The sequence below is a fragment of the Sebastes umbrosus genome, chromosome 23 (assembly GCF_015220745.1).
Source record: "Sebastes umbrosus isolate fSebUmb1 chromosome 23, fSebUmb1.pri, whole genome shotgun sequence".
Classification (NCBI taxonomy): Eukaryota; Metazoa; Chordata; class Actinopteri; order Perciformes; family Sebastidae; genus Sebastes; species Sebastes umbrosus.
Window position 1 is genome coordinate 2514391 of NC_051291.1, and position 21909 is coordinate 2536299.

The window sequence follows — 21909 nt, forward strand, 5'->3', positions numbered from 1 at the left end:
TCAGAGGACATCAACAAAAAAAATTGTGGTTATTTGATTTTCGGTTTAAAATACAAAAATTAATATTGAAATACGAGGCGTTTTTCTTTTATCTGGGTTAAAAAGGGGATGAACTAAACTTAAAAAATGGGTTGATTTTCATTTTCTATATCTAAAAATGAAAAATAAAATCACTAGAAGACAGAAATGAAAAAAACGCCCCGTGCTGCTGTGTAACTGAAGGTGATGGACATGGATCAGTACGTAGTTTTTAGAAACAATAAAAGAGTGTGTCTGGGAAAAAGACCTCATACGCTCTCTTACTTTGTAAATGGCAACTTCCGGTCGCAGAATATGAAAAAACGCGGCGTTTTTTCGTTTCTGTCTTCTAATGAATTTTTTGTTTTTGTTTTTAGAAATAGAAAATGATAATCAACATGTTTTTTAGATTAGTTCATCCTTTTTTGACCCCGGTAAAGAAAAACGCCTCGTATTTCAATATTGATTTTTGTATTTTAAAACGAAAATCAAATAACATTTGTGAAAGGAAAACCGAATGACCAAAAGATACACTGACCGTCCTCCCTTCAGTCTCTGAGTTTCAGGGACTTTGTTTCCTGCAATCTGGCGAGTTTTAAAGAATGAAATCAACAAAATAAAGTGCACTGCAACAGCATTTTTACGTTAAATAGGCCTACTTTTCTCTACTCTAGTGGGAACTTGAGTGAATCTCTGGCATAAACTAATATTCATCAGTTTTTATTGATTGATTGAGTATTTCTTTCTCTTAGTTCTGTCTCTCACTCACTGAAAGTCCTTTAAGACACAATGTGACAACGGCACCACTGCGCTCTGAAGCCCATTATTTCTTAACCTATAACCTTCTTATTTCTTATTGTTACAACAGCTTTTTGCTGCTTCGAGCAAAGCCCAACTTTGGGCGCTGCGTGCTGTGATATTTATATAACGTGATATGTCGCAAACATCTCTCTTCCACCACCAGGACACGACATTTGGTGTGGCTCTATTTGCCGTCCGGGTGGAAACAGTACGGATTATGGCTTATACACGCCGTACAGTGACAGTAAGAGGGCAATGAAGAATGGGGGAAATAGGGGAGATTTGACCAGAATATGGTCTCAAAATTGTTTTAAATTTCTGCTAATATTGGTGACAAATTAATTGGGCATGTTTGCTTTAAGCTTATCACACTTCCTCGTTGTTGCAACCAGCCTGTCTGATGTGTCCTTGAGTAATCGCCAGCTCCATCAGTGCTGCTCTTCTGTGGCTGACCTCTGACCCCTCCTGTGTGGGCTGATAAAAAACAGACTGTTCTTTTCCTTTTGGAGATCAATACTGAATATATCTGGATACAAAAACTAATTTTCTTCTAGCTACTGTGAGAAACACTGACGCCTAAAATACTGTTGAGCTGTACTTAGACTTTCTTTCACAAATCATCAACTTCAGAAACCAGAACAAAACATTATAAAACATCTTTAATGCAGCTTAAGAGAACATTTGCATAGCAGAGCCTCCATCCATCCCTCTTTCCTGCAGCTAAATAAAGGATGAAAACTCAAAGCTCTGGAGGAGTACACATCAGTATCCCACATACTTACAGGAGTGAAGTGGTGGACAGGAAGGCTGAAGGGCCGGCTTCCTGTGCAGCCGCTGCGTGGACTCACTTCCTGCTGCGGTCGGAGTGTTTTCACAGTAACAATCCTCGTCTCATCTCTGCTGTTTTGTGTTTTATTTATGATTTTTGTTGTTGTCTCCCAGAGCTGACGGTGGTATTTACAGCCCTTGTGTGTCCCAGCACTTAGCGTACGCCACTACACGCTGCCCTCCTGGTTGTCAATAAGGGGCTCCATGTCAGCGCGTGAGTAATTTAGAGCGTTTTTTGAGTATGCACCTAGAACAAAGCCTGGAAACGGAGCCCCCCACTCTACCGCCTGACTCACTCTGCCCTCGCCAACCACGCCAGGATCATTACATGCTGCTAATCGGGATTTAAATGCCACACCGCAGTAGGACGGCTAGAGCTCAGCATCTTGCTTACATTTATACAGCGTGTAGAAATATACTGATAGTCGTCGTGTCGTGTCAGGTGTGCTTTCATCAAAACATCTTGAAGAGGCATCACATCTTTAACCCTGTGAGTTTATTAATAATCCCTGTATTTCTCTAGGTTTTTTTTGTAAAATGTCCAAAGTCATGCCAAATTCTGTTCACTTTTTGTGACATTATGGGCTTTGGGGGCCATAGCTGAGGGTCGGAACGTAGATGGACCGGTAAATCGATACACACAGCCCGTATTCAGAAAATTAGCTTTTGAAACAAACTGTCAGGATTTCTGTCCATTTATGATGTCACAAATCTACAATATTTAGACCATTTCACAGTTTTAAACGTAAACATTCTAAATGTGTCCCAGTTTATTTCCTGTTGTAATGTATGTGAATGACATCAGCTGACAGGAAGTAAACATGGACCCAAGCTGTTGCCTAGCAACGCAATTCTGTTGCAATTCCGTTGAAATGTACTAAAACGGAGCGTTTCCGACAGAGGGTGAATACAGGTACATACAAGCAGACAGTACGAGGAAAATAAAAGGTTTTTTAAACATTAAAGTATGTAAACATGTTCTAGTAGAAACACAAAATACAAGTATGAACCTGAAAATGAGCACGATATGGGACCTTAAAGTTAACTGACGCTGGAGGGGTACACGTAGTTTGACGCGTACGGCACCGACCAAGCTGCCGTATTTGACGAGTTGGGAGTGAGAATGGGTTGACTTAATGCACTATAATAATCTGTACAGTATACGTTTTTTTTAAGTTCGTATGGAAGAAATCAACTTGTTTAACCATTTCATATAGTGAGTACAACAACAGCACACTAAAAAATCAAGCACTTTTCCAGTATGCATACTAACTTTTTATAAATAGCCTACTTTATAAGTGTGAAGACACAACATATAAAATAGTGTGTAGTATAGAATAGAGGCAGAGCTCTGGAGTTGTCGCTGACCTCCTGACCTTTCCACTAGCACCACCATCAGGCCAAATACAGCAATGAACCTACAGTCTTGTCTGCTTTTAGAACTAACGTGTACAATAAAAAATAATAAATTAAATCAAAATATAGGACGTACTATGTATATATTTTATACATACACACACCCACCCATATAAGCGTTCACTTTCCTTGTGTTTCACTGAGCGAAAACCAACATGTTTAAAACAGCCTCAGATGCAATATTCATGTCACGAATTTTGGATTTTTAGCAGCTGGTACGGTGCACCCAGCCCCCCTCCCCAGGCAGGGAGGGAGGTGGAGGGTGGGTGGAGGAGGAGAGGGAAGAAGAAGAGAGAGAGAGAGAGAGAGAGAGAGAGTAAGGGGGGGTCCTGTCCTGAAAAACACACTCCCAGCTCTGGCTGTTTACATCTCTTTGGCACGTCTGTGGCTGTTTCCATGGCGACGGGAGTAAAGATAGTTGGGGATGTGTCAGAGATACAGTGCGCCGAGCGGGTGCTGATTGCTGGACGTGAGTTGAAGAATGAACAGGGTACACAGGAAGTGGGAGAGGAGAGGAGGGCGCCGGCTCACCATTAGCTCAGCCGACCGCCAGACAGATGCATGCTGGGTTTTTTTAGGCACCGGTTGCTTTGTTTTTCGCCTTTCACTCTCACCGGGGAAACAGCATTTACAGCTGCACTATAGGCATGATGCTAGGGGTCGAATCACACACCTGTGTCATTAGAGTAAATGATAAAGTGCAGCCTCAACAACCAACTCCACACTAACTGAGGTGCTGGACATTCTACTGAATGACAGTCTGGTGTTAGGTCTGGCAGAGGTCACATATAAAGTCAGTAGTCATCGTGTATAGTTTACATATCGGTAACATTTGAATATTTTATCCCTGATTCAAATCTGATCTCTGAATAATAACACAATCTCTGTTGCTCTGAAGCCTGATGTTCCAGCATCTGGTTCGTATCTGTTGCTATGGGTAACAACACCGCCCATTACTGTCTAACAGATCCAGTGCTTCAATTGGCACCACTTTAAATTTAAAAAAAAATCTATAATGGCTCATTGTCTCGTATTTGACCTGCAGGATGAGCAGGAAGGACTTTCAAAAGAGCACAGGGAGTGATCAGAATCGTAGCAGGTGAAGGGTTGGACGAAGAGGCCACCTCAAACCAGTTCAGGAAGAGGACTAATCCAAATTGTGTACAGATAAAGATGGATCAATCAAAGATACGGCTTCTCTTCTTCCAGCTGGTTCATCAAACATGCACTTTCCTATAATGTCCTTGATTTATAGTATAGCAGGACTGAGGAACATTCTATTACTTACAAGCGTAACCTTTTTTTCCTTTTACTAAGTCCAACACAGTTCAGCTGGACATGCAAAGCAGATTAACTTACAAGAGACACGTGACATGATGTACTACAGTCTGAAGTGTTAATAGGTTGAGAATGAAACACAGGTAGATACGTTTGAATAAAGACAAAGTAAAGAAAGAAACAATCAGTTAAAAGATAAATAGTTTATGTGAATCTCTCACATAGCATTTACCTTTACTCTATACACATTGTTTTTGAACGTGATATACAGTATGTCATCTTTTTTTTTTTCTTTTTTTTACAATTTGACATAATGGTTGTTTTTGTTTTTTTTTCAGCATGCACTTTAGAATGCCAACAAAAGGCTCCACAAATACAGACTTCAAACTAGAATTTTTCCTCACAGTAAAACATACAAAACATGAACTCGGATCCAAAAAAGCCTGACAAGTTTGAGGACACGATGGAGAAGCACAGCATCAGACTACCATGACTTTCACAGGTAAGAGCAAATGTACTCAACAGTAAGACACAAAAATACATGTTTTCTGGATTCAAAAAAATAAACACCTTTTTTTCTTTTTTTTCTCCCTCCAAGTCACGACGTCATCCTAAAAATACACAAAGAACGGGTAACCCTTTTGTCAATTCAAAGAGTAAAGCAGCGTGTGTACTACACGAGGAGGATTGTGGGTATACAGGGTGACAGCTATAGCCCAACACGTCGCACAAAGAGTTGTGCCACCTGCCGGTCCTTTTACTTTCAGCTTTCAGAGCTTCACTTTTCTTTTTTGCCTTCTTGTTTTTAAACTGGAATCACAGTGTGGATCGGCGCTTTTTGTTTTTCGGGTGCTTATTGCAAATCCGATCTGATTGTTTTGGGTACTTGGTGATTGCTACCGTGCAGATGTAGCCGCTCTAGAAGCCCCGCTTTTATATCTTGGTAAACTTCTGCTACACTTTTTGCTCCAACCCCCAAACAAAAGAGGGAAAAGTTTGGAAGTTATTTTGTTTAGCGCACCAGGAGTTATAGTGGAGCGGATAGTGGAAAAATCAGGCAAATATAAGTGATAAAAGCACCAAATCTGGCATCATGATTCCTGAGGGGATGCTTAGCAAATATGAACGATTGGCCACGTGAAAATCCAAGAAACTGACCTGCAGATGATGGTTTCTCTCATAGAAATTCATCTACTTGCTCGAGCATGGGATCAGTAGTCCAAAGTTTCCTTCCCTTTTAACTACCGGATAAGCAGGAATATGACAAGCTTATTACAGTTAAAAATTGTTAAAACTATCAAAATTAGATCCAGCATGCCAGAAAACATATAATTTGACACCAAGATCACTCAAATCAATCAAGTAGATGAATTTCTATGAGATAAATAAATCATTATCAGCGGGTCAATTTCTATCTGTCTATCTTGGATTTTCAAGTGGCCAATCGTTTATATTTGCTTAGTAACCCCTTGGCAACCATCATGCCAAATTTGGTGCTTGTATCAGTATTTGCACGATTTGATTGAAAACTAGATGTTATCCGCTCCGCTATTATGAGGAATAGTTTGGTGAGAATAATTTGGTTTGTGTTTCTGCAGCACAAACGCAGGTTGGTTGCATGTTAAATGCACGGCATGGAGAAGGGGTAGGGGGGGCTTCTACAACGGCGACTGCATCACAGGGGAACTCTGTCTCATTTGTGTTTGTGCTAAAACTAACTGGAAGAGTGACGGCATCAAGTCCACTCGTTGGTCTCCACTGACCGGGCCGTTCAAACTGCAGATCTTACCCTGGTGTTTTAGGATACACACACACACATTAACACACGGCAGAGCAATTAACCTACTGAAAATCACCAAGGGAAACAAAAGCAGAGATGAACCGTAATGTCACATTTATTCAACTTAGCACGTTTTTGTCTCTCTATACTGTATATACTGTATGTAGAATTTCATATATGAATACACTCCATTTTTAGAACACAAAGTGCCTCAACTGATACATCTTTAATACACTTATTGCGAGGAGGGATACCACGGCGAGGAAAGTGATCGAGTGTCACGACGCAAAACCAAACCCACCTCGTTAACCTGACTCGCCGTCAAAAGACAGATGTGTGGACGGAGCCAGCTTGGCCCAGATGTGCTGTGTTGTTGTCTTATTTACAGGAGCGATATCTATACAGTAGTATAGTCTGTTTTAATTAAAGACGTGTCCAGTTTGCTCTCCTTTTTTTTCTCCACAGTTCCAAAACAGGAAATCAGGAAAAGGTAAATGCTTATCAAAGTCCTCCCAGGATTCCTCGTGAGTTTCTGTCCTGCTCACTGTGCCGTCGGCTGGGTGGCGGCGGTGGTCAGTCAAGAGTTTTTGCGCGCCTCCTCGTCCTCCATACTGTCCTGTAGGAGCGGCTCCAAATGGGGTCCTCCCACTGCAATAGGTCCTCATACTGATGATGAATTATCCCACCATCACCGTCATTCAAAAAGGAAATGAATCGTCTAAATGAAATATAAACACATTTCTAAATATCAGAAATGCATAATCTTGTCTTTGTTGAGCATCATTTCAGAGGAACTCGCCATGCACAGACCGCACGATTCGACTGTCATCAGGACATTAAATAGGCGTTATCAGTCGCTGTAAGCACCATAGATGTGGGTCAATAGAGGCCTCCTATATTGTAAAAGTGAAAGTAAAACTTAAAAGCAACACATTCTAACATGTTTTAAAACTGAATGAAACGTCACGTTTTGAACACAAACAAAAAGGCTTCTTTAGATTTAGGCAATAAAACTAAAACTTCTTTAGGTTTAGGCAAAAAAAACAGTTGAGTTTAGGCAATAAAACTACTGCTTCTTTAGGTGTAGGCAACAAAACTACAATTCTTTAGGTTTAGGCAATAAAACTACAACTTCATTAGGTTTAGGCAAAAAAAAATTACGTTTAGGCAAAAAAACTGTTAAGTTTGATAAAACCTACTATTGGGTGTAGCAGGCCCCTATTGACCCACATCTATGGGGCTTATAGCGACCGATAACGCCTGTTTAATAGCATGACAACAGTCTAATCGGCTGCACAGACTGGCTATTTTCAATATATGCACAAATAAATAAGAACATAGAACAAATGGAGCTCTTTCAGTTTATATCCAGACTTATATAAAAGCTCTATTGTATATTGCAGTGGGGGAGGGGGGACTCAATAATTTGGTGTGCAGACAAAGACAAATGTTTGCAAGAGCTCTTCTTTTTAATTGTTTGACTTTTTTGCCGAGCTATGTGTAAGATGCATCTAGCTGCGAGCCAGTTGCTAAGCAACCATCTGCTACTGGTATAGACATACTGTAGGGATGGGTGAGGCGCATCGCTGCACGGTTATGTCTGCTGTCCCACACCTGTTGGTGCACAGAGGCAATTTATGAAGGAATAAATGGCAAAGCGAAGGCTGCTTGGGTTTAATATGAGATATGAGAGCTGTTCTAAGGGAATTCAGGTCAGTCTGTCTGGTTGGGGGATTTGAGAGCAGTTAATAGCCCTTGGTGATGGCTGATAGAAAGTGAAACTGTGCAGCTAAAAGAGCAGAAATGGAAAGTTTTTTGTAACAAACAAAATCTGGGTGCAAATTTCCAAACAAATCTAGTGGCTCATGATGCAAAATGCAGTTTACACTAATTAAACTTATGTCCCATATTATGTGGTAATTCACTGATTAAAATGCTGCAAGCAGCACCTTTAACAGCGCCATCAAGAGTGCATGTTACTCTGCGACCACATACTTCTTAGGATTATTGAATAACCCCCGTTTTTACACACAAAAACAATTCATGACCAAAAGGGGTGAGAGGGTCCCACGCTGCGATCTGACCCTCGCACCTGCTCACAGAAGGTTACCTTTCCGCCATGGCAGCGTCTTCCCCCTCGAGCCATTAAGACAGAACGCTGCTCTCTGCTTGTGTGAAACCAGTAAAGACAACCTCTTTGCAGTTATCTGTGAGCAAACAACCAGAGACACAAACAAGCTTTTTGGTGGCAAAGAAAAACAAAAACACAAAAGGAGGTGGGGAGAAAGTTAATCGGAAATAGCAGCAAGACAAGCAAAAAAAAAGAAGAAAAACCCACATGCAGAGAGAAACCAACACCCAGCTGGCGTTCTGTGTTTTCAGTCTCCTGGGTGGATTGTTGGTGAAGCCAATGGCGAAATGAGACAGTCCAGTAAAGCCCAACATAATAAATAAACACTCCTTCAAATATATATATAAAGATATATATTTCCATAAGCTCTCCTCACGTTCCTTCCCCCGCTTTGCCACAGCGCTTGCAGACGATGGTTACAGGATGATCCATGCAAAAACATGAGCAGGCCCAGCGGCAGGTGAAGAGCGACAGACTGTGCTTTGTGTGAGTCGTCCTGAAAGATGAAATCCTCCCGTCTCCGTCCCAAAAAAAATAAAAGTAGCAAAAACAAAGTCACAGTCGTATGAGGTTAAAAATGAAGTGACATCTCTCGTTTCTTTTTTTGGAAGCACGTCTTCAAGGTATCTAAATATAGCAACATCTAATATCCCTGATTATTCATGTTGTCCTTTATTAAATGTTATGGCTGCTACTTCTGGAGCCACCAGTCAGAGTTCTTTTTATTGCAAAGTGTTACGACAATATGGAACTAAAGGGGAACTCCGAGTGACACGGGACCAGGATGTTAGCTAAGCACATCTATCTTCGAGGAAAAGCTCAAACTAACATTAGTCTTAGCTACAAATTCACAATATCTAGAACAGAGTTCAGATATAATATCAAAAGGGAGGTGGTTTGTTGGGGTGGGTAGGATGTGTGGGGGTGCTTTAGGCCAAAGTGGACGTCTCACAGGATGGAGGGGATGGGGGAGCGAGAGCGCCGCAGCGGGCAGGGCGATCCGTAGGGCGAGCTCACAGGAGACACCCTCAGGGCGTTACCAGCCATGCCCGCTATGTTGTTTAAGCTCCGGGATTTCTCATAGCCTTCAGATGAGGGGGGGCGACAGAGAGGTGGAGGTGGTGGAGGTGGTGGTGGTGGTGGTGGTGGTGGTTTGAGGTGGTGGTTTGAGGTGGTGGTGCAGGAACAGGACATGAACACACACAGGCAGGCAGGCAGGCGGTTCGGGCAGGCGGGCGCGCGGGCAGGCAGGCAACGATCCGAGTCCGAGCCAGCCGAGTGAACCGAGACAAGACAGGAGACAGGAGTGAGACAGAGCAACAGTAACATACTGTATGGTGAGTGCATGCACAGCACATTTCCTGACTGTGAGGCAGATTGGAGTCTTAGATAGGCAAATGTTTGGAGCTGCTCTGGAGGGAGAGATAACCTCATTGGCTGAGTTAATCCTCAGCGGGTATAGAGCCAAAGAACCACCAGGTTTCTGGCACTTAGATGCCTTCCATCCACACTGGAAACCTGATCTGACCACAAAATATGCATCGCACCGTCCCATCGGTATTTAGGAATAAGTTTAATCTCGGACACAGCTTTTTTAGAGAAGAATGGTATCATTTAAAGAGAACAGTTGAGCTATTTTACTCTCCGCCGTCAAAGTAGGCGACTCAATTTGACGAGCAGCCGAGAAGGAAAACACGTCTGCATCATCAGCCTTCTGGTTGTAAGTCTGAGTCAAGCTATGACTCACTCATCATTCAGCAAAAAATGACAACAAACCGGTGGCAAAAACATCTCTGGAATATCATATTTATAACTATTAGGGCTGTCAAACGATTACAATATTTAATCGCGATTAATTATCAAATTTTTTATCTGATTAAAATGCACCTTAAAGGGAGATTTGTCAATTATTTAATCCTCTTATCAACATGGGAGTGGGCAAATATGCTGCTTTATGCAAATGTATGTCTATATATATTATTGTAAATCAATTAACAACACAAAACAATGACAGATATTGTCCAGAAACCCTCACAGGTACTGCATTTAGCATAAAACAATATGCTCAAAACATAACATGTCAAACTGCAGCCCAACAGGCAACAACAGCTGTCAGTGTGTCAGTGTGCTGACTTGACTAGGACTTGCCCCAAACTGCATGTGATTATCATAAAGTGGGCATGTCTGTAAAGGGGAGACTCGTGGGTACCCAGAGAACCCATTTACATTCACATATCTGGAGGTCAGAGGTCAGAGGTCAAGAGACCCCTTTGAAGATGGCCAAAATTTAGCGCACGTTTTGCGTGTTATTTAACCTCCTTCACAACAAGCTAGTATGACATGATTGGTACCGATAGATTCATCAGGTTTTTTAGTTTCATATGATACCGCCACCATTTACTTTAGCAGAACTTCAAGGTAGCCACACTAGCCTATAGCTAGTATAGTGCTAAGCTAGTTAGTTAACATGCTGATGTTCTAACACAACGAATGTCATGATTATGAATGAATGAAATTATGAAATTCCATTTCTATTTTGTCCCCTTTTCTCTCTAACGATGGTTCTCTGGCTCCACCCACTCACTCAACCAACCAATCAGATTGCTTCGCCCTCCACAGTAACTCTCTGCCTTTGAGACAAGCCTGTGGGATTAAAAATCCAGTCTGCCTGAGTTAAGTAGGAAACCCGTTAGTCAAATATTGTTATTCTTGAACTAGTAGTGTTGAAGAGTAGAATCATACATTAGTATATTAGTATCTTCTCTCATAAGAAAACTATAAATCTACTAATAAACTATATAAACTGCTCATTCACATTGAGGCGTCATTCATATATATTAAGACTACCGACATGCACATTCTGTATCAAATCTAACAGTTTGTGTGTATAAATGTATCCTGCACATACTGATGATGATGAGGATAAAACATTTTTAGTACATTAATTATAGAATCACACTTTAACAACAGCTCAAACTTCTAAATATTGCAGCATGTGATGTGCACGCTGGTGCAAAAATAAACAAAGCAAAGCCCAAGCAGCCAGATCATTAACGGAGCATGCCAATCAGCTGGCGCTAACACTGATGAGGAACAACTAATGGAAACGTGGCCTCATTACCATACTGCATACGGCACCATTTGTTTCACCGAGGGGCGGGAGAGGAGGGTGTACGTTAAACCGGGGGTGTTTCAGAACCGGCCGAGAACCGGCAGAACAAAGGGCAGCATGGGTCTGTGCCGACAGGTAGCAGGGGGACTAGAAAGGACCCGATGTTTTATGCATTAGCGGCGTCAGTGTGGCGGCGACTGCAACCGCCGACTAAGAGCGGCGGAGACGAAGGCACAGCTGCTCGGGCCGCCTACGTCGGAAAAAAAACAAAACAAGACTGGCGAGGTGCTGTGAGAGAGACCACCATGATGTGCTCCCTAAAGGATCTGGACCACATGCACGGTGGTTTAATCTGCCTACAGTAGACTGGAGAATAACACGTACATGATGTATCATCTCATTAGAATTCTTTAGAAATAGGAGCTGAAATTCAATTGTAAAAACTAATGGTATGATAGCATTGATGTGCCTGCTATAGAGTGAGTACAGCAGCACTATAGAGCAATAACACTGAGAGCAGGACGTTCATGGAGAGGCAGTTAACTTCTGATAGAAGGCAATTATCCGAGGCTTACCACTTCCACATTACAGATTAACACAGCAGTAATGCCTCTAGATGCTCCAGATAAAAATGGAGGAATTAATCTAACAAACACGCTTCAGGGATGGCGTGGTGTCTAAATATGATTTCAGTGTGGTCGAATAGAGGCTGTAACCGAAAGTTATTTCATAGTGTGAAGCTGCTCAGTTTATACATTTTTAGTTCATGACCTTTCCTGCCTTTGAAAATCGCACGGAACAGCGGCGGGACTTTGTGATGAATTCAGCAGATGTGAACTTCATGATGACCTTTAGCTTGGGTCAAAGTGTTTGGAAGGTCAAGCCCTTTCTCAGTCTGACCTTTCTCCACCGATGCACCGCTACATGACTGACGGGGCAAAATCATCCGGACAAATCTGACTTTGACGTCCGGTGATATTTCTGATTGGGAACAATGTTTCCAGTATTCACCTTATTCTTTAGGGCGTGTCGCGTCATGTTGTGTTCTCACTTCCGTTTAGAGCGGAAGTAGGGATGTCCATAATTAACTGTTTAACCGTTAACCGACATTAGGCATTTTAACCGATTAACGCTACCGGTTAAAATGGTTAAAAGAAATGTTAATAATTAACTCAAAAGCTGAGCGGCTCAGAGGAGCGGCTCGTCACTTTAAGGAGAAAAGCTGGTCCACCTTAACAGCCCACCTTAAGAGGCGGAGCCGGAGTTGCAGGATACAGGAAGTCGGCTCTGGTCTCTGGCTCGCTTGAGCGGAGCAGAGGAGTTGTAGTTTCGTCTACACCTACGTTCACAGCTAGAACGCCACCAACAACCTCACACTCACCGCCAACACACACACGGTGTGTTGGAAACTCGCTGAAGTTACGCAGACTACGTGTGGCGGCGGCGAGCACGAAGCCTCCGGCAATGCTAGAGCTGCTAACGTAGCACAAACACACACACTGTTTGTTGGACACTCGCTAAAGTTATGCCGGACAGACACACAGCTGACAACCTGCTAAACTAAACTAAATGTGCAGTGGAGACTTTTACTGGGAAAGTGGCTGCATGTCCGCGACACTACACGCAGCATCGTAGCTGCTAAGTCAACGAATATCTGTTGTGCTCCTGCAGCTGGTACGAGACACAAATCTTGTCGGTTAACGGTTTATAATCGGTTAACGAGGGTCGGTTAACGGTTAAGAACATTTTTCTAAATGAGCATCCCTAAGCGGAAGTGCCATTATTTTTGCTTAGCGTCGCCCGTCGCCTGTGTTAATGCATCCGTGGTGATCATCCTCTGCTTTTAATACTTTTAATTCCTCCTATTGTGAGATATCTGAAACATCTGCTGGCGTATGTATCATCACCTTAGGGGCAGATGATACACTGTGGGCAATTTCTCTGGGAGCTGCAGATGGGCAATGAACCTGGCAACAGCCAAATAAGTGAGACACGGGGTCAGGAAATTTATTCAAGTGTTTCCAGGCAACAAGAAAACATGAATAAATTGTGAAGAAAGCAACAGTTCTGAGTCAGCTGCATGGACACGGTTGCCCCTCAGAACTGCCAAAAAAAGGTAGCGCTTGTATGTGTCGCTACCGAGAGCCGCGATGGTAAAGATGCACAGGTTACATTACCTGAGCTGACTAGGCTGTCTAGGCCTGAACAAACAGCCTCCCCCCCTCCAGGGATGTCGGTGTCCCCGTCACTAAGGACACGGATCAGCTGATGAGGATTTTTGACTGATTGTCTGAAAACATGTCGAGCTCTGACATCTGTATTTTTATGGTAAAGCATTTCTGAAATATGAACTGCTCTTGTTTATTCATAGAATATTCCACACACACTGAAAATGAAAACAGCGGTCACAGGCTATCCCTCGGAGATGAAACCTAACCCAGACCTATAAGTGATGACTAATGAATGAAATATGACTCAGTGTTTCTGCACAATAGCAGGTGTGGATTTTCAGAATGATTCTCTAAGACAAGAAAATGTTATAATAATAAATGCATCCATACTTTAAAATATTAATTTAAACAATTGAATTCCACATGCAGTTACCTGTTTTCAACATCCCTCCATCTGCAGGGCAGGTGTAGTCACTAGCAGCGAGCAGGAAACACGTCCCCGTGCTCCGGCGGTCGTGTTCCCGGGTGCTGGACCTTCGCATGGGGACCCTCTCCTCTGGAGACATGGTCAGGTCGCTGCCGCCGCTGCAGTCTGCTGACAGAACTGTGAGAACAGAAACAGGTCGGCTCAGGGATCCGAACTATTCTGTCTGAGCTTCTTTTTCTTTTAGTAATAAATTTAACATCCTCAATTCATACAATTTATAATATTCTGACATAACGGTAGATTAAAAAAAGCCAGAAGCAATAAACTTACCATTAAAACTTCAGTAGTGGCATCAATTATTCCCTGATTTTCAGCAGAGATACTAAATAATTAGATAATACGATAGTTATAAATTGTTTTAATCATAGCCCTCCATTCTTAGGTACAAGTTCCCGGGAAACGCGCACACTACACACTGCAGAAGAGTTACTTTAGCTCTGAGAATATCTAGTGAATGTACAGTGGACGTTTGTGCAGAAATAACTGCTGCAGCTCCTCCAGACCAACAGAGGTTTCCCATGTCTTGTGAAGTGACGGGGCTCCGCAGAGAGAAACGTTATCGTCTCCGACCAAAACTCCGGCGTCTCCCCTGTTCCCTGTTCCCTCCGGCCGCGGTCGGGAGGCTGAGGCAGGAAAAGCCAACACTAGGATCAGCAGTGATTCATGGAGAGACCTTGGTCTGGTTAGCTAACATTACTGCCAAGCAGCTGAAATATAGAGTGATATTGTGCTTTTAGCTGACGTGTGTCTCCTCACTGTTTTGAGCGATGCTCGTTCATGTCTATGTAGAGCGAGCACAAGCGCAGAGCAACAGGACGCTGACTTTCGTTGACTTAACGGCCACAGGTGTCGCTGTTAACAAGCATTTCTGATTCGTACATAGAGTCCCTTTAAAGTTGGATTTTATCATGACGTCAAGACAAGAAAAAGACTGATTTAAGACAGCTCGGACTGAGGTTTATGACCACCTGACAGTAAACGATCGAGATCACGGGAGCGCGCTGCAACTCTAGCAAAACTCTTGTGATTTTTATTCCGACATTGTAAATATGTCTGCAGCAGTGAAGTCGTTTGGTGTTAAGGTCGGCATAAATCCTCCCACACGTGACTGAAACGAGCGTTCAGTACATGTTAAATCTTTCACACTGAAACTTAAAGAATGAGGCGATCTAAAGGGCACCGGAGAGGAAAGTAACCTTGCAGACTGTGTATTTGAAATGACCTCTAAGGAAATCACACAGGCGACTAAACCAGATTGATTCTGTTTGTGCATTCAGTCGAGTTATTCTATGCTTATTAAATATAAGGTTCTGAGACCTAATAAACAAATAGACTATAAAAGAGACCCATAGGGGGCACGTACCCTCAGGAACGTCTGCTGCAGCATTCAAAGAAAGCCGGTATACGGAGGTCGACACTAATTTCCATCAATATCAGATGTGTGGAGAGTAAATTACGGATGCGGGGCCTGGAGGGAGAAAACAGCCACCTACGGTCTGAACAACAAATGAACAATCCCTGCTGGAAGAAAAGACTTGGACACACAAGGACTCTGAATTCTTATCAGCATGAGCTATTTCACACAGCCGTCTCCTGCTCTCAGTACCTCGTGCATTGCCTTCCTTATCACTGTGGCAACCAGAGATGAAGGCCGCGAGGCAAAAAGAGCTCAGTCCTCTGTGAGGGAGCTGCTGTGGTGCGAGTGAGTCTCCGGGGGGAAACATTTCTAGTCTCGAGGGGGGGAATCTGTCATATGGACACCGCTTTCTACCTGAGATGAGGTCCCTTATGGATTCTCTCCGCTGTCGCTACATATATAGCACCATTCCCTGAACTTTACTCCTGAGGTGTGGTTTGCGATGCCGGTGCTGACCAATTTGGTGCCCTAGGCAGGATTTCATCTGGTGCCACTCCACCTCTTTTTTTTTGTGTAAGCGCGCCCTGCCAGCAGGTTCTTAAACAGTCTTATTTTAGTGCACACAGGATTGACTTAGCTTAGTAACTAGGGATGCACGGATGCCACTTTTTTTCAGAGCGAGTACGAGTACAAATACTTACATTTGGGTACTCGCCGATACTGAGTACCGATACGAGTACTTGTCTTTGCCAAAGACCCTCGTTAACAGCCAGCTGGAGGGTGTGAGCGACACACCGCATACGAGGCGGTGCGCCGCAACCGGCTCCAGATCAGCTTGGAAAGGCTCGGGGCGAAGGTGCTTCCCGGGGCCGTGGACAGAGTGTCACTGGGGCAGACTGTCCTTAGTGCAGCCCACGTAAAAGGCGCCATGGGTCCGCGGCGATGTCTGCAACCCACCCGATCCGTCATCGTCGGTGAGGTGGAGCGTGAGCGCGTACGATAGGATCCGAAAGATGGTGACGAGAGGTTAACGTCACGCTGTCGTAAAGTGGTATCGGTGCCGTTGCATCGGAGCCGTTTTGCGAGTACGAGTACATGAGCACAGTATCAGACCCGATACCCAATACTGGTATTGGTATCGGTGCATCCCTACTTCTTGACATGCTTATAATATAGCTATCATATTGACCTTGATTAAGAGAAATGCACCAGTAACAGTAACATTAAAAAACAACAAGGTAAGCTGATAGCTATATATCTTTTAAATGAAATTGTCTTGTGCAAATACACCAAAAATGTAACTTTAGCCCAGTGGTAGGCCTATTTCTAACATAATTTAACCATATAAAAGTGAAAAATAGAACCATAGGTTATATTTTAATCCCATATGGCCTTGATCTGGCCGTATGGTCTTACCTGAGCGGTGGCGTTCTAGCACTCTGCTCCCTTTGACGTGGCACAGGTCACCTTGAGTGCTGTTGCAGGTGGTGTTGAGATCGGCTTTGCAGTAGATGGGGGACCCTCCCTGCACCACCTGAGGGATGTGTTTCTTCCTCTTCTTGGGCAGCTTCTGCTTGGCCATGGCCAGCGAGTAGTACATCCCAAAGTTATTGACGATAACGGGCACGGGCATGGCTATTGTCAGCACACCCGCCAAAGCGCACAACGCGCCCACAACCATGCCCGACCAGGTCTTTGGGTACATGTCGCCATAGCCCAGTGTTGTCATGGTCACCACGGCCCACCAGAAGCCAATGGGGATGTTCTTGAACTCGGTGTGGAGGCTACCAGTGGGGTCATTGGGCTTAGCGCCGATCCGTTCGGCGTAGTAGATCATGGTGGCAAAAATTAACACTCCCAACGCCAGGAAGATGATGAGCAGCAGGAACTCGTTGGTGCTGGCCCGTAACGTGTGGCCCAGCACCCTTAGTCCCACGAAATGACGTGTTAGCTTGAAGATACGCAGGATGCGAACAAAACGCACCACCCTGAGGAAACCCAACACATCTTTGGCAGCCTTCGAAGAAAGGCCGCTCAGCCCTACCTCCAAGTAGAAAGGCAGGATGGCAACAAAGTCGATGATGTTGAGAACGCTCTTAATAAACTCCAACTTGACCGGGCAGAAGGTCACACGCACCAGGAACTCGATGGTGAACCAGAAGACGCAAACGCCCTCCACGTAGGTGAGCGCCGGGTCCGTCTTGATCTCGTACTGCGGGCCCAAGTCCGGCAAGCTGCTGTTCCGCATCGGGTCAGTCTTGTTGATGATGGTGTTGAAAGCCTCGTGAGTCTCCAGGCAGAAGGTGGTGATGGAGACCAGGATGAAGAACAAAGATGCAAAGGCTATAAACTACAGAGGGGGGGAGGGGGTGGGGACAAGAGAAGAAGAGAAAAACATTTTAATATCAATCCATCCTTTACATTTCAAATGGTTTGAACCTTGATGTTCTATATACCCTGGCTGAGGATACATACACCGAGACAAATCAATTAATTTACTCTTGAGAAAGAGATTGAACTCAAGACAAGTTTAATTAACTTGCATCAATTTGAATGGACTCCAGAGAGAGGCGCAATCTATTAGCAAGAGCAACAAATAAACACACACTTCCCCCTTTGCTCCTGGTGGGAACGTAACACAGGAATGAGATGCAGTCAGATTTAATTTACTGCTGCTGGTATGTTTGGCAGGGGGAGATAAATTCCACCAACGCCTGTCGGTTGTCGAAAAAAAACATAGGATTACGCCGCTTAAAGCTGAAGTAGGTGAGATTGGAGGAAATATGATTAACAAAAGTTATTTTTATAAAACGGTCGCTATATCCTGACAGTAGTACATGAGACAGGTAATCTGACAAAAATCATGTTCGTCTGTGTTCTCCGAAGCTCCTAACGGCATCTGCAAGATTTCACATACCGGAGGAAAACAAGCAGTCAGAGCTGATCTGCTGTCTATGAGAGCCGGCTGTCAATCACTCTGAACTCCGACCAAACGGTCAAACTAGGCAGCGTTGATCAAATATGAATCAATATTATGTTACTGTAATGCCTATTTCTCTCCTCAGATGTTCTCAGAATCATCTTGTAGTGCACGGTTTAGCTGTAAAATGAGAAAGTTTGTGACGCCGCCATTGTGAAATCTGGTGAAGGAACGCCAAGTTCTGGTCACATGACCGGAACACAGCCAATAGGAACGCTCTCTCTCAATGAAATGACCTGTGATTGGTCAAAGTCTCCCGTCACGGGCTAGATGTTCTAAAGCCTGTAAACAGAGCCATGAGGAGGAGCAGAAGTCTAGTTTTCTCTCAGAACACTTGAATTACAATATGCTGAAAGGTTATTATGGAACTTTTGCCCAATGATACCAAAAATATACTACCTACTGCCACTTCCATGGAGCATTTGGAGCCAAGGTACAGTTTGCCAGGTCGCAAATACATCTCTGAAATGGCCATTTCCAAACTATACGGGACAGTGAGGGGACACATTTCATGTAGGCTAAAAGACGTGCAGGCTATTGAGGTGTGATGTGTGTGGTATCCGATCAGTACTCGGTATCGGCCGATACCGCAAGTTCAGGTATCTGAATCGGAACATCTCTATATGAAGCACTGCCTGTTATTAATAACTATTCTATTCCCCCCACCCAAACAACATCACAATTATTCTTAAAGGTCCCATATCGTGCTCATTTTCAGGTTCATACTTATATTTTGTGTTTCTACTAGAACATGTTTACATGCTGTAATGTTAAAAAAAAACTTTATTTTCCTCATAATGTCTGTCTGAATATACCTGTATTCACGCTCTGTCTGAAACGCTCTGTTTTAGTGCATTTCAACGGAATTGCGTTGCTAGGCAACAGCTTGGGTCCATGTTTACTTCCTGTCAGCTGATGTTATTTACATACACTGCAACAGGAAATAAACTGGGACACATTTAAAATGTTTATGTTTAAAACCGTGTAATGGTCTAAATATTGTATATTTGTGACATCACAAATGGATAGAAATCCTAACGGCTTGTTTCAAACGTGCAATTTCTGAATACGGGCTGTGTGTATTTCTTGGTATATTGAGCGTTTTGATCGTTTAACAGTATTTATTAAAGCACTTAAACCTGCTTTATAATATAAAAGACAATATGGGACCTTTAAGTTGTTGTTCTATTTGGCAAACTGGTATCATGTTGATACACTTGAATCTGTACGGTAACAGTATTAACTGATGAGTCACATACAGATTATTTTCTGCTTGTGTTTTGGTCTTCTCCTGCTAAGTGTTTATCGAACCACCTGTCAGATGCAGAGCTCCCATCCAGCGTCTCCACCGCCCTGCCTGGAAGAAGCTCAGCTCAGGCTGAATGTGCAAACATCCACAGCTTTTCTCCGAGAGAGAGCTAGACGGAGCAGATTTCCACACACACAGCCTACTACGCTCCTTCTCCACCTTCCTCCCACAGATCCATCCACTGCTGCGCTCTCTGCCTACTGAGCCCTGAAGAAGTCGTTTCACAGATTCACACCCTGCCTTGTTTTTGGATCGCATGACTCACGCGCTCTCGAAATACCATTGCCACTATTTGGGTCACTCTGCGGCTGAACTGTGTGCTGTGCATTCACTCTGCTGCTGTTAGCATGCACTCTCTTCATATATATTATATACATGTATGTCTTTATCGTCTTATAAGTGCATGTGTTCATTTCTTTGCATTACCATAAGCCATATTCCTATTCACAAAATGTTCAGACAAAAAAAAGTTTTGTCTTCCTTTGCACGTCTTTTATAAACATTGACCTTTTCTGTATGTTTTCCCTCAGCCTTATCGTGTCTACTGGCACTTACAGTACGGCAACATACAGTACAGTAGTGATGTACTGAAAGCTAGAGCATCATAAGGGCTTGGTGTTTGTGACTGCATTGCATTTGGTCTATTAAAGCTGCTAATATAGACACTTGAGTCTGCTTCCTCTTCTATAGACTGATCTAGGAGCTGTGGGCGGAAGTAAACAAGACACCATTTCTGCTGTTGATCTCACTTGTAAACCTGCACAGCAACACTGTGAAAATGAAATGACGTTCTCTCTAGAATCAGACTATCTTTTAATTTTACTTTACTTTTTACTTTTAACAGTTTCTTGGGTTTCAGAAGAAATCATGGATTGCATATTTATGATCATAAGCTAACAAATAACTTGAACGGGGTTTAATATCTACACAGCAGCCCTGAAGAACCTCCACATGTACAGAGCAGGCGGGTCTGAGAAGTGAAGCCAATGCAGAAGTGTCTTTAACTTGCATTCTCTCTAACAACCAGCAGGGGGCGACTCCTCTGAAGTCTGATTGTATAGAAGTGTAAATGTATGAGAAAATGATCCTACTTCTCACTTGATTTATTACCTCAGTAAACATTGTAAACATGAGTTTATGGTCTCAATCTCTAGTTTCAAGTCTTCTTCAATACAGCATGATGTTCATTTAGTAAGTTATGGTCCCATTTAGAGTCACAAAGACCATAAAGCAGGGGATACTTTAGGGCGGGGCTACCTTGTGATTGACAGGTCGCTACCACCTACCAGTCCGGTCTGGGAGTTGTTCGTGTTTTCATCTTACAACGTTAACCCTTTCACAGTGTGTTTTCAGTTCTGGTTGCAAAAAGCCAAGATGGCGACGACCAAAATACCAAACTTCAAGCTTCAAAACAGAAGTTCACAAACCGATAAGTGACGTCACGGTGACTACGTCCACTTCTCATATCCAGTCTGTGGTACACAGTCGACCTTCGGAGGGGACGACTGCCAACCATAACCAACCATCTGTACTTTCACATACAGGGGAACGTACATTCAGTTGGACCGTGCCCACCGCAGTCATAGAGACATCGCTAGCAGAGAGCAGAGCACATAAACCATCAATTTGCGCTTCAACATCCGAGTCGTATTTACGACTTTAAAGCGTGGAATTCTCCGTAAGCTCAGATATATCCAAGCTGGTGCTTACTAATATAAAAGTGCCTCAAAAGGCAAACAAATATGGATGCTTCAGAGCCAAGGTCTGTCGTTCAGGGTAATAAAACCCACATTTAATGAATATATAGTGATATATTGTCAAATTACATAACCCACTCTAGTAAAACAGTCTGGAGTTGTCCCATGACTTGAATGCTCACAAGCTGTAAACATCTCCCATCTCTACCATCTGCTCCCGGTGACGTGCATGCAGAATAAGACCAAAATGTGTGTGACTAGAAGTAGAAAAGCAGCTTTGATTAAAGTGTTAGTTTTAGGATTTATTTTTCCTTTAAACATGCAAACTCCTAACACAGCAGTTCCTCCTCCCGCTGCTCCGTTCTGACTTTCTCCCGATCTCACTCCTCTCTTGTCTGCCCTCTTATCATGACACACCGGCTGAAACGAGCAGCAGGACGACCTGAGCTGTTTCCTTCGGCTGCTCGGATGCTGCGCTAACTAATGACAACCGCCGTCTCGTGCTGGGCTGTAATATCGCGGCGTTCTGCAGAGCGACGAGGAT

General features: G+C 43.4%; 1 protein-coding gene and 1 long non-coding RNA gene across 3 annotated transcripts in view; one reads left to right on the top strand and one right to left on the bottom strand.

The window, feature by feature from the left end:
- Positions 1–4529: 4529 nt before the first annotated feature.
- The window catches only part of kcnc2 (potassium voltage-gated channel, Shaw-related subfamily, member 2), a 79785-nt gene continuing 62405 nt past the window's right edge, over positions 4530–21909 (bottom strand). Inside the window, exons 2-5 of one of the 2 annotated variants that reach the window (XM_037760624.1) lie at positions 16796–17729; positions 13969–14139; positions 8232–8328; positions 4530–6839 (exon numbers count right to left, since the gene is read on the bottom strand). In XM_037760624.1, coding sequence (XP_037616552.1) covers positions 8267–8328; positions 13969–14139; positions 16796–17729 — 1167 coding nt within the window. In that variant the 3' untranslated portion in view covers positions 4530–6839; positions 8232–8266. Of the gene's footprint in view, positions 6840–8231; positions 9338–13968; positions 14140–16795; positions 17730–21909 lie in introns of both variants that reach the window. The other variant, XM_037760623.1, reaches the window with a different exon arrangement.
- On the top strand, positions 9353–20600 carry LOC119482775. Its single transcript, XR_005205537.1, has 3 exons — positions 9353–9589; positions 13996–14157; positions 19659–20600. It is a non-coding gene; the product is annotated as an uncharacterized LOC119482775 (long non-coding RNA).